Genomic DNA, 13759 nt, shown 5'->3' with positions numbered 1-13759 from the left:
CACTGACGGCTGAGTTCGTCCACCCTGGCATTCAGAGAACCTGCCAGGCGTTGAACCACCAGAGTCACGCCCTTATGTTCCAGCCACTGCCAGAGGTGCAGAGCCTCCTGGCATAGGGTCCACAGCCCCACCCCACCTTGTTTGTTGCAAGGCGGTGGTGTTGTCCGTGAACACCTGCACTACAGTCCCCCGGACAGGAATGCCTTCAGTGCTAGACTAATCGCCCGCAGCTCCAAAAGGTTGATATGGAGCCAGGACTCCGCCCGAGACCAGAGGCCTCTTATCTCCGCCTCTCCCATGTGGCCTCCCCAGCCCTGGAGGGACGCGTCCTTCACAACCACGTGCTCCAGGTGGGGTAGGGAGAGGGATCTGCCACTGACCCAGTCGCGGTCCGTGAGCCACCACTGCAGTTGTCTCGCAGTGCCCTCCGAGATCAAGACAATATCGGACAGGTTGCCCTGATGCTGGGCCCACTGAAACTTCAGGTCCCACTGCAGAGCCCGCATCCGCCACCTGGCGTGCTGCACCAGAAGGAGGCAGGAGGCCATCAGCCCCAGAAGCCGCAGTGGCAACCTGACCGAGACTTGGGATAACGACTGAAAGATGGGAATCAGAGCCTGTATATCCCGAACCCGCTGTTCGGGAGGGTAAACCCGAAACTGCGCCAAGTCGAGAACCGCTCCGATGAAGAGGAGCTTCTGAGGGGGACACAGGTGCGACTTCGGCACATTGATGGAGAAACCCAGCAAATGCAGGAGGTTGGCCGTAGTCTGGAGGTGGCTGACGACTGTCTGGGGCGGGCCCGCCTTCAACAACCAGTCGTCTAGGTAGGGGAAGACACCCCTAACCTGCGCAGATGAGCTGCGACCACCGCCATCACCTTCGTGAACACCCGTGGGGCGCTGGTAAGGCCGAAGGGGAGCACAGTAAACTGAAAGTGCTCTTGGCCTACCGTGAACCGCAGGTAACTCCGGTGGGCCAGCAGGACGGGGATGTGGAAATAAGCGTCCTGCAAGTCCAACGCTACCAGCCAGTCTTCCGGGTCCAGGGCAGCTAGGACCTGAGCCAAAGTCAGCATCTTGAACTTCTCCTTCCGGAGGAAGCTGTTAACGTTCCGTAGGTCCAAGATAGGGTGTAGGCCCCCTTTGCCCTTCTTGGGTACCAGAAAGTAGTGGGAGTAACATCCACATCCTACTTCTGGCCCAGGAACGCGCTCGATGGCCCCCTTGGCCAAGAGGGCCGTGACTTCCTCTTGCAGAAGTTGCAAGTGATCCCCCGACATGCGGTGGCATTGCGGTGGCATGGATGGAGGGGTCGCCTCGAAGGGGAGGGAGTAGCCCCTTCGGACGATCTGCAGCACCCACCTGTCCAACGTGATCGTGAGAGAGGTGATGGCGAACCCTGCCTCCCACAGGCGTCACATGGGCCTGAAAACGCAGACTAGGAAGGTTTTGAGGCGGGTGCTGTGGAGGGAGGTGTGGACTTGACTGGCCGCTGTCCCCGACCGCCGCCACAGCGGTTTCCACGGCCGCCACCGCGCTGTGTAACATTTTGCGGCGCGTGGCTGGCAGCACGTGTGGGAGCGCCCCTTCCGTGGCCACGAAAGGAGCGAAAGGCACCCGTTTGCTGGCGTGGGGCCGAGAGGCCCAAGGACTTGGCCGTAGCCCTGGAGTCCTTAAAACGTTCTAGCGCATGGTCTGCCTTGTCGCCGAATAGGCGACGGCCATCGAACGGCATGTCCAGAAGTGTGGCCTGGACATCGGCCGAGAAGTTGGCGGACCTCAACCAGGCGTGGCGTCGAACCGCCACCGTCGTTGCCATTGCCCTGCCCAGTGAGTCTGTTGTATCCAGCCCACACCGGATGGAATAACGCGCTGCATCTCGGCCCTCCGCAAGAGTTTGGGCGAGTTTAGCCCGGACCTCCTCCGGACATTGTGGCAGCACGTCCGCAACCGCGTCCCACAGAGTGTGGGTGTAGCGGCCCAAGAGACAGGCGGTATTGACAGACCGCAGCCCTAAGCTTACAGACGAGAACACCTTCTTCCCGAACTGTTCGTATCTCTTGTATTCCCGGTCGGGCGGGGCCGACGGGAATACGGTCTGGGAATTGGAGGCCTGGATGACCAGGCTCTCGGGGGTGGGATGGGTGGACAAAAAGCATGGGTCGCCCGGAGCCGGGCGGTAGCGTCTGGCCACGTTCCTATCCACAGGCTGGCTTGGACCAAGTGCCCACAAGAACGTCACATAAGGTCTCATTGAACGGCAGCAGAGGCTTGCTGGAGCTTGACTGCGGTTTGAGGACCTCAGTGAGGAGGTTAGTCCTCACGGCCGCGACGGGGAGCTCAAGGTGTAAGGCCTTGGCTGCCTTCGTCAACACTACACTATATATAGACCCCTCCTCCGAAGCCACAATCGGAGGGGAGGCAAATCCAGTGTCTGGCGATGTGTCAAGACCACTGGCCTCCCCAAGCTCATATGTCCAGTCCTGTTGAGACTGGCACTCCAGTGCCAGAGGGTCCTCAGACCCCTCCCAATCCTGCTAGTCACCCGTTACCTGTAAAACAGGATTAGTAGACGGGACCTCCTCATGGAAAAATCTCCAAAGGCCGTCGGGAGCGGAGCCCAGTGGCGCCGTTCTGGCGCCAGAGTCGGACCGTAGTGAACATTGGGGACGGCGTGGACAGGGGGCAACACCCGTGGGGCCGGCGCCGGTGAGGTCGACAGGCGACGACCCGGATCCGGAAGCGGATCCAGTGAGGTCCTGCGGCGCTGGGACCGAAGTCGCCGGGGCCGAAGCACCCGATGGCGTCGGGGCCGAAGCACCCGACCTGCTAGGGCCTCCAGTCGGAACCGTTGGGCCCAAAGGCGCCACGGAACCGAACTGAGGAGGGAGGGACCTCATGGCCATGAGGTACCGCTCGATCTCCTCCGGCGTCGCGCCGTGCCCAGGGACCCGAAGGTGTGGGGCAGGCGGTGACGCTTGCGACTCCCGCGGAGCCGCGTGGGCGGTGTCGCCTGAGCCCCCGGCCGTATCGTGCGAGCGTCGGGGTTGGTCGGAGGAACGATGACGTCTCTCCGACCTCTCATGCCTCTTATCTGAGGACTTGGAGCTTGATGACCGGTGTCTACTCCCGGAGCTGGGATGACTCCGACCTCGCGACCTGTCCCTCGACCTCCTGTGGGACCGGGACCTGGAGTGGCGCGGGGCCAACTGTCGGAGCTCGAGCCGCTTGCAGGACCTCTCCCGCCTAGCCTTCGACGTCGGGGCCCGGCAGTCGGAGCAGGTGCGGTCGTCGTGATCGAGGCCTAAGCACTTCAGGCACCGGCGATGGGGGTCCGTGACCGACATCAGTCGGTCGCACTTCGAGCAGGGTTTGAACCCGGGCATCCCTACCGGCACCGATAGAGTCGAAGACTCAAAGAAAGAGAATGATCAAAAGGATCACAAATTCAGTAAAAAAACTGACTAGGGGTAGAGCTTCTCCGGATCTGCGCTAGCTGGCGCGGAAAAAAGAAGAACTGACGTCAGCGCGCATGGGCGGCGTCTAAGTACTCCGCCGACGTCATTCCGGCGCTAACGACGGACGCGGAGCCGCAGACGACGCCTACCGAAGCGCAGGGGTATTGCTACGCAAAAAATTCCGGATCCAGTCTGACGCCTGGGGATATTCTAAGGTAAGGAATCTATCACTAACGTGTCTCTTTCAGATAGGTAGATTACTCTTATTAGTAATCAATCTGTTTGACGCACAAGGAACTTGTCCGGTGAAAGCGAGGATGTTTAAACAAAATAAAACACATCACTTACGCTACATACAAGAGGATGGATATGAAGACACAAAGTAGAACACCATGCACCTCCTGAACCACATAGGAGAAGCTACCTCCAGGAGCATGCCCTTGGGAAACGTGGTGATAAGAGTAGCCGCTTGAGATGATATGATAATTCAAAGGTGACCATATGAAACCCATTAACACTTGTACCCATTCATTTAAGGTGTGTCCATCTGTTCTTCTAAGGGAGACACCTTCCGATGCTAAATTGTCACGTTAGATATTTGGCATTGAAATCTCAACAATTGTTTATCTGTACCATTGCAATTGGGTGTTACTTACATTGTATTAGTGATCGACCAGCCCCAAACATTGTAAATTGTATTATGGAAAGATTGGCAAATATGTTCATACTATATATTTGTAAAATCACAGGCACTTCCTTGCAGAAGCACTTTATACGCAATGTGTATGGAGCACCCTTTTCCCAAATTGTTTCTTATTATGAAACTTGGTTATGAAACAAAGTTACATACCTTCATTAACGCTTTTTCTGGTGGATACAGTATCTACCTTTGGATTCCTCATCTTTAGACTATCCCAATGCCCAATTCCCATGGATATTTTTCTTCCCAGCTCTCCCACGTCGATAAGGAGGTCATGAATGCCTCAACTCCGCATGATGTCATCGGGGTCAAAGGTAGCCATGTCAGCACACTGACGTCAGTTGCTACTCATTTTTTCCGTGACTTCAAGGCAAATGGGTGAAACCAACAGTACCCAAGTAAAAGCAAACAGTAGGTCTCAAACAGTATATATATCGTATATGCACACACACATATCATTATAAACATTCATAAATATAAACAAAATGCACAATATACAAATAGCCTTGGTTTTGGCAAATGCAGAAAAGCAACAGTAAGGAGGGTGGGACAGTGGGGAATCTATAGGTCGATACTGTATCCACCAGAAATAGCGTTACCAAGATGAGTAACTTGTCCTTCTGATGAATACATCTACCTGTGGATTTCTCATCTTATGAATAGTATCCCCAAGCAGTCCCACACTCTGAGGTAGGTCCCTGTCTGTATATACCAATAAATACTGCTAAAGTGAACGGGCTAAGTGACAGTGACTCTTCACTTAAGAATCGAAGCAATAGTGATGCCAAAAGTTTGGAGGGATGCCCAAGTTGCTGCAATGCACATTTTAACCACAGGAACACCTATCTAAAGCAGAAGTAGAATACTTGGCTCTAGTAGAATGAGCTCTAATACTTTCAGGTAGTTCTTTGTTAGCCATGGAGTAGCATATCTTGATGCACAAGATAATCCATCTAGACAATGTCCTCTTATGCACTGCTTTTCCTTTCATCTAGCCCACATAGCCAATCAACAGCTGATCATCCAACCGTTGATCACAAGTCCTGTCCACCAAAAGGCTCATAGTCTTTTCAGGACCAAGCAAAGTAAAGTCTTTCCCACTCTTCAGATGGATGTGGAGGAGGATAGAAAGTAGGAGGGGTGATAGACTGGCCCGGGTGAACGGGAGTAACCACCTTTGGCAGGAAAGCAGCCCGGGCTCTCACCACAAACTGGTCTGCACAGAAAGTCGTGAAGGAGGGTTTCCCACTTAGTGTCTACAATTTACTAATTAACCAGCGTTCCAACAAGCAGAAGGAAAATGCTACTTGCCAGTATGCATCTGTTCTTGGCATGTAGAGCTGCTGAGTTACACACTATGCATAGATGGCCACCTAGTGTTGGGCCCAGATGTTTGCAGTTTGTTTTGTTGTAGAAAAGTGTTTGGAAGTCACGGGATAGGAGACTCCTCCTTTGGATGATACTGCGCATGGGCATCGGCTCCATCCCCAGATTGTTTTTCGCCATTAGGGAAGTGATGGAGCTGTACAAGAGGTAGAGATCTCCATGTGATTTGTATCTAATTAAGATAATACTGGAACAGATAAAGGCACCCGGGCAGGCGGGTGGGAGTGTGTAACTCTGCAGCTCTACATGCCAAGAACAGATGCATACTGGTAAGTAGCATTTTCCGTTCAAGGCATACGAGCTGCAGATTACACACTATGCATAGATTGTATAGCAGTACCCACGCTTAGCAGAGACCACCAGTATCTGTTGCAGTTGTTTGAAACAGTGTTTTTAGTACGGCCTGGCCCACAGTGGCTTGTTGTTTAGTTTGCACATCTACACAGTAATGCTTTGTGAAGGTGTACGGTGTAAGCCATGTAGCTGCTTTGCAGATATCATCTAGGGCAGGGATTCCCAAACTTTTGACTCATGCGCACCCCCGTTGACTCACCTCTGGAAGCCGGGGACCCCAGCAATTTGTATGATTTAAATTTCAAACAAAGAGTATTTCGAAAAGAAAAAAAAAACACACGTACACACAAAACAAACACTCTAATTAATAAGGATTTTAGTATTTTATATTGAAAGAATTTGCAAAAAAAGGAAAAAGTTAATGGCAAAGTTGGTGCTGCATCTCCGTGATTAACTTTTAAATGGTTCGTTTTATTTCACAGTACAAGGCTCCTGCCAAGGCCAGGGTGGAAACCCAAAGCAGTCCTGGCAAATGTTTTCAGACCAGTCCCCATACAGTGCACACCAAGTGCAGTGAGTGAGCCGGACGACTACAAAGGGGGTTTGGGAGGCTCTCCCCTCCCGAAAATGTTCGATACAATGGTGCATTCTACAACACATTTATCATTATATATTGAATTGTATTAGCTTTTAAAGAATAGTAAATGATGACCTTTCTATGCACCAGGAAACAACAATCGTTGTGGGGGTTCTTCAATGATTCCCTTATTATCACTCTTCAACAGTGCCTCATTTCGCCATAGCACATCTGTCACATGTATTTCATTTGTTTTATAGCGTCTCTCATACTATTGTAGTATGTCAGAGCTCTTTACAATCACACACACATATAGAGACAATGAATCATACGTGTTAGTCAGTGTAGAGAAAATGTTACATAAGGAAAAGGGGACTACAAGGTGTAGGATTCACATGTCATTCATACTGGTAGGCATTTTTAAAGAGTGCTTGATCTGGAAAAGCACATACTCAGGATTCAGAACATAACACACCGGTTAGCATTGACTTTAACAATCAAAATCTATTTCCACCCAAATAAACCCCTTTAGCAGCATCAGGATAATGAAAGACTGGGAAAAACATAAGTTACTAACTTGTACCATGCAGTGTGTAAGCAGCTCTTTGATGACAGTTTATAGGTCACTGTGCTAGATTACAAATGTCTCTTATGAGCAGGCCCGGACTGGCCGTTGCGGGCATCTGGCAATCCCCCGGTGGGCCGAATGGTTGGGGGCCGGGTTTGGGCCCCTGGGGGCCGTTATTGTTACAGGGCCGCTTTTGCAGCTATGCTGCAGAAACGGCCCTGTAACAAAAACGTCCGAAAACCGGCCCTGGCACAGAGCGCGGACCCCAGTTTGGGAAACACTGATCTAGGGGAATGTTCCCTAAGAATGCCATTGAAGCCCCTATTATCCTTGTAGAATGGGCTTTTGGAGGAATTGTTAATGTACGTTTGGCTTTGTGGTAACCTATTTGTATGCATTTTACAATCCACCTAGCGATCCCTGATTTTGATATGGAGTTGCCTTTATGTGGCGGTGAAAAAGACACAAAAAGTTGTTTTGTTTTACGAAAAGTTTGTGTCCTTTCGATATAGTACAGTAATGCTCTTTTGACATCTTACGTGTGTAGAGCTCTTTCTGCGACTGTTTAAGGCTGTGAGAAAAAAACAGGCAGCTCAACAGATTGATTTAGATAGAATGGCAAAAACGACTTCAGGAAGGAATTTAGGATTAATTCGAAGAACCACTTTGTTATGATGCATTTGCAGAAAAGGTTCTTGAATGGTAAATGCTTGTAGTTAACTAACCCTTCTGAGAGAAGAAATTGCTACTAGGAAAGCTACTTTCCAGGTTAGGAATTGCAATTCACATTTATGTAATGGTTCAAAGGGAGGTCCCATTAACCTTGTGAGAACAATGTTTAAGTTCCACACTGGTGCAGGTGGCGTGCTGGGAGGAATTATTCCTTTGAGTCCTTCCATGACCTTTCCATGAAAGCTTTTATGGCTGGTACTCTAAAAAGAGATAGATGTTGTCTATTTTGTAAGTATGTTGCAATGGCAGCAAGGTATAGTCTGATAGACGTAGAGGCTAAATTACACTTTCGAAGGTGTAAAAGATATCCTATGATGTGTTGAATAGACACGTCGAAGGGATTTATCTGGTTGTTTGGGCAGTATTTGACAAAGCGTTTCCACTTAGCAGCATAACATGCTCTAGTAGTGGGACGTCTAGCTTCTTTAATAATGTTCATACATTCTGGAGGAACGTTGCAGTAACCAAACTATGACCTCAGGAGCCAGATCGCTAGGTTGAGCTGAGCTGGGTCCGGGTGTGTGTTCTCTCCATGGTTCTGTGTTAATAGGCGTGGAGATAGGTTTCGTTTTTAGTGTGGCACTACAGACATTGCAACAGCGTGGTGTACCACGGTTGTCTGGTCCAAGTTGGAGCGACTAGAATGAGTGTCAGGGAATGTTTTTTTAGTTTGCGTACCACTAACGGAAGTAGTGGGAGAGGAGCAAAAGCGTACGCAAATAGTTTTGACCAGTTCTTGCATATCGCATTGCCTTTGGACAATGGGTGTGGGTATCTGGCGGCAAAGCTTGGGCATTTTGCATTTTTGTGGGTGGTGAAGAGGTCTATCTGAGGTTGTCCCCACATTTGAAAGAACGGATGAAGAACTTGCGGATGAAATACCCACTTGTGGATCTGCTGTGTTTGTCGACTTAGCAGATCTGTCATAGTGTTTTGTACTCCTGAGACGTGTTGGGGTAAGAGGAAGATCTTTAGTGGTACAGCCCATCTCGATACATGCTGTGCTAACAGAGAGCTGCAGAGAGTGTGTTCCCCCTTGTTTGTTTATGTAGTACATAGCTGTCATATTGTCTGTGCAGACTAAGACAGCTTTGCCTGACACTTGCATTTGAAATGCTTTTAGGGCTAGAAACACAGCTAGCAACTCCAAATGATTGATGTGGAGTAACTTCTGTTGCGGTGTCCACCTGCCTTGCATTAAGTGATGCAGTAGGTGAGCTCCCCAGCCAGAGAGCGATGCGTCCGCTGTCATGACTATTTGAGTGGGGACTGGATAGCAGGGACCCGGTGCACATCAATAGAAAAACAATAGTACCAGTGGTAAAAAGTGGGGGTGACCATGACAAAAATGGGAACTTTCCAACAGTGGTCTGACCCCAGGTACAGACTTTTTGTGGGACCCTCACAGACATTGGTTTGCGACAGTCGCTAGATGGCTTAAACCTTGTAGGTACAGAGGGTGACATATGCCCTGTACACTGGATACAATTTAACAGAAAGTCTTGTCAAAGACCAGGGAGAAGCTACGGGATGCATGCCTGTAGACACAGAAAGAAAGTAAGTGACATCAGCACGCATGGGAAGCACTTATTGTAACTCCCCTCGTCACTTCTGAAGCAGAGAAACATTGGCACTCAGCAGCATGAGCCCATCTAGATGCGTGCAGGACAACTGCTCTGAAAGTTTCCGGATTCAATTTGACAACTGGGAAGATTTCACAAGATAGTTGAGTGTATAGTTCATCTAACATCTTTATATTCAGGTTTTTCAGTAAAAAATGTTTTTATTGAAATAAAATTAATCCAACATAGGTTACCAACACAGTTACACAAACTGTAGCATTAGATATCCAACAGAATTTCAAATATTTCTCGGAATGCTCTATCCACTTCTTCAGGAAGAAAATCAAAACATGATTCAAATTATGCAAGGAGTCGCAATCCGAGATTTCCAACCAAGGGCTGTAATGACAAAAATCCTTATGTAGTGTACATAGGGTTCCAACTCTAAAGTAACAATATCAACATTAGATCTAGCACCTCAAAGAATACTGATGAGTAAAGAAAAAACCTGTTGAATGACGGGAAGTCTTACCATGAACCAATGTTTACTAAGGAACAATTACGCATATCCAGTGTAATCTACTGGAATTTGCATGTTGTAATAAAGAGTCTATCATACAAAATTGGAAGAACGGGTTTCCGTCAAAATTATCATGTAAAGTTAAAAAGCATGCTGCGCTGTGTTGGGAACCTATGATGGACTGAAAGTAATTAAACAAAAAATTGCCTGTAAAAACCCTTATTTTAAAGACATTTGATGAACTATATACTTATGGTGCTGTGTGTTTATTTTCTGATTTCGACTTCCAACTTCCCCCATTGTATAGGACTTAACTTTTGTCAGCAGGAAAAACTGTATAAGTGTGTGAGTGTGCAGGACCTTCGCTCAGTTTATCTAGTTTGGTCTCAAGCATGATTGATACCCATGTTAAAAATGTCTTAATAGTGCTCTACTGCACATATTGTTGGCTTGAAATTGTTATGCAGCTTCATCACTAAATACATACATTCTGGATTATACTCTTGAGAATGATTGTTTTTAGGGATTAGACCATATTCTCTGGCCAGGTACACATTCTCGCAGAGTGCCAATGCCTCAGTTTGCAGCAAGACTAATATGCCATTAGAAGGCTCTATTGAACACATTTCTATTTTTTATTACAGGATAATTTGCATGGCTTTGAACCAATTCATTACCACAACACACTTTCAAAATGAAGAGGTTTCAATAACCAAGTAAGGTAACGTACATTAACTCACATTTAATTAAAAAAATGAACTAGAGGTTAGTGTATAAGCCACCAGATTGGTCTGTCTCAACTGTTTATATGATGAACATTTGACAATGCCGTAAAGTACAAAGGAAAACATCAAGAAAAATGTAAATTGTTCCACAACAAAATCATAAACCTCTATTTAAAAAATGCCACCTAGCTGAAATGTGTATATTTACAAAACAAGCTATTTTAAGGATCCTTAAAACACACAATCTTCTTACCAATCTAAAATCCATGATTGCTTTTGCCATTAACTTGCCAAGAAAACGAAACTTCATTTTCACTTTCGCAATATGAGCTGGCTTAGCTGTTCTGCCAAAAGGAAGCGCAAACAGTCCCTGGATATTGTGAATGTACTTGGTTCCTTCCTGGTTTCCTGCTAAAAATAACAATAAAGCTTAAATAGCAAGCGGTATACTGAATAAAATTAAGCTGCTCTTTTAATATTGATTACAGCTTTGAGGTGCTCATACAATTTCAGTGTGAGGATTTGTAAAGTTTTTACTTCCCAAAACAGTTAAATATCCATCTAAAAAGTTAACATCTTATGGAAAATGCACAAGTTTATAAAACAAAAAATACTGGAAACAAATTTGTTGTTAACAACTTACTGGATTCACATAAGGTACTACATGATTGTTCACTGGTACTGAAAGAGTTGTTCCAGAGATTGTGAATAACAGCTTTAGTTTAATCTTGGCATTTCACTATTAATCAATTCACTTGGGAAGAAAAATTTACTTTCTTGTGATCCTATTTCTCCACCATGGGGATAGCTCTACCTGGGCATGTCGAGAATCTGGAAACACTTCACAAGGAGATTTTTTTATTTGATAGAAATATGGCTCCTGAAAAGTATATTTACTCTTTAGGTTTTGTTTGCAGCGCGTATGTGCTGTTAGTAAAAACTACTGTTCTTAAAAAAGCTTAGAGTCTGCTCATTACTTACCTTAACTAACCAAAGGTTGTAAATTGATACTTGTATAGCGCACTACTCACCCGCAAGGGTCTCAAGGCGCTTGTACGAATACCGCTGTGGAACCCATCCTGGCTTTCCCTGCGAGGCGCCCACTCCTGGGTACCCCCAAGGTGGAGGCCAGGCATCCTTAGCGTTGTGGGGGCCGTTGTGGAGATTAAGCAAGCTATTGCCCAGAGTTGCAGAGTGGGACTCCATGATTGGAATAGGCACCGAGGCGAGAATGATCAGGTCTGTGGAATTTTTGAGCCAAAGACAAGCCGAGGCGGGGAATTGAACCCTGGTCCCGGGCTAGACATCTGCTTCAGGGTCTGCCGCTCTAACCATTGAGCCACACTTCTCCACAGAAGGTTGCCTCCCACATCATACACCTCTCGCTTCCTATTGGTCATGGCCTCTGGCTTCCTCAAGGGCTTCAATCTACGTCATTCTTTGTTGTACTGTTCTTTAACCTAAGCTTAGCTTGAATGTTATCCAAATAAAGAAACCATGTGTAGAGTTTATAGGGTTCGGGAGGTACCTTGTTTCTACTGTTACACTGCAAAAGAACTTGAAATGGACAGCAGCTGGTTAACCAAAGGTCTTGGAATGCTTTTTACATGAGCACCAGTACATTACACAAGAACGCATTCATCACCCTTCTCCTCAACAACTCCCTCATGAGCCTTTCCCTGGTGCCAACAGGTGCGCCACAAAAAAAAAAACATATTTAATGGCCGTCACAGAGCAATTTGGCTTTGGCAATGTTTTATGAGATGTTGCACAGCAGTGCGGGCTGCTCTTTAACATGGCTTAATGTAAACAAATAGACTTTATAACGCGGTAAATGCTGTCCAAGTCAGGTTTTTTTGTTTACGGTAAGCCGTGTTATACAGCAGGCCGCACTGCTGTGCAACATGTCTAAACAACATTGACAACATCAATAGGTATCACAAAGGCGAAACGTAGGATTTTTTCTTAAAATATCGAAACAAATCAATTAAACAGAATGTGGCGTATAAGCCTCTAACCTACCATGCTTCTTTTTTTAAACCATAAATAGATACAAAACTGACATAAGCAGTACAGCCTTACATAGAGAAGTGCACTGCGCATTTAAGCCTCAAGACTGATCCCAGTTTTCACTGGTCAGCTGACTGGCAGTTTGTTGGAACACTCAAATATAGCCTTATGATCACATTTTTTAAGCTAACACCAAAGTATACCATGCAGGCTTCCGAGGGCAGGGTTGGTTATTCATGAATAAAGAGACAGTTACCTTTCCTGCTCCATCACAGGATCTTTGGTGACGTTCAGAAAATCTATAGAAGAAAAGGTTACTTGCCTTCAGCAATGCTCTTTTTGGTACATACTCTACCTGTAGAATCCTCATCTTTTGAAAGTCCCAGGGACCAGAACGGATCAGGAAACTGTCATGGTTCTTCCATGCGAATCGTGGCCCTGTTTCAGTGTGCATGCCATAAGTGACATCATCATAATGTCACTAGAGACATAAGGTGACATTATGACGAGAACAACAACTGAATAGAAGTGCAGTGCAATAAACTTCTTGGAATGCTATTAAAAACTGCAAATGAACATCCTTCTAAAAGGCCTTACTCAGTCAAACATATAACCATATAACCATCTCGCAAGACGAAGAGAAGGGTAGGATCGGTGAGGATTAGTCGGGTAGAGTATACCCCAGAAAAAGCATTTCTTCAAATGGATTCTTCTATCGGGAGATACCACACCTTTTCAATAGACTATCAAGCAGTACCTCACTTGGGGGAGGATCTTTGAAGTAGTGGTTAGACAAGGAAGTCCTGCAGGATAGAATAGACAAAGGAATATGCTACTTACCAGTATGTATCTGTTCTTGGCATGTAGGGCTGCTGACATTCATATCTGTGCATAGATCGCCGCCTAGTGTTGGGTCAGGATGATTGCACATTGTTGTCCTGGAAGAGTCTTCGAAGTATCACGAGATAGGTGGCTCCTCCCCTGGACTACAGTGCGCATGGGCATCTTCTCCATCCTCAGATTGTTTTTCGCCATTGTGGCAGAGATGGAGTGTAATACTGAAAGTGATGACCATGCCTGAAAATGATTCTGAGAGCTACAGCTGCAACAGGCACCGGGGAGGAGGGTGGGCGATATGAATGTCAGCAGCCCTACATGCCAAGAACAGATGCATACTGGTAAGTAGCATATTCCGTTCGAGGCATGTGGGCTGCTGAATTCATAT

At 46.9% G+C, this 13759-nt stretch overlaps 1 protein-coding gene across 15 annotated transcripts in view; it reads right to left on the bottom strand.

Moving 5' to 3' along the window:
• TRIP12 (thyroid hormone receptor interactor 12) overlaps positions 1–13759 on the bottom strand; it is a 1206981-nt gene that overhangs the window by 85454 nt on the left and 1107768 nt on the right. For 11 of the 15 annotated variants that reach the window (XM_086944059.1, XM_086944047.1, XM_086944048.1 and 8 more), the window contains one exon: positions 10778–10935. In XM_086944059.1, coding sequence (XP_086800185.1) covers positions 10778–10935 — 158 coding nt within the window. The remainder of the gene's footprint in view (positions 1–10777; positions 10936–13759) is intronic. The other 4 variants (XM_086944051.1, XM_086944055.1, XM_086944052.1 and 1 more) reach the window with 1 other exon arrangement.

Source organism: Lissotriton vulgaris, chromosome 11 (assembly GCF_964263255.1).
Source record: "Lissotriton vulgaris chromosome 11, aLisVul1.2, whole genome shotgun sequence".
NCBI classification, from domain to species: Eukaryota; Metazoa; Chordata; class Amphibia; order Caudata; family Salamandridae; genus Lissotriton; species Lissotriton vulgaris.
The sequence above is the reverse complement of the archived record's forward strand: the minus strand, read 5'-3'. Positions and strand labels throughout refer to the sequence as shown.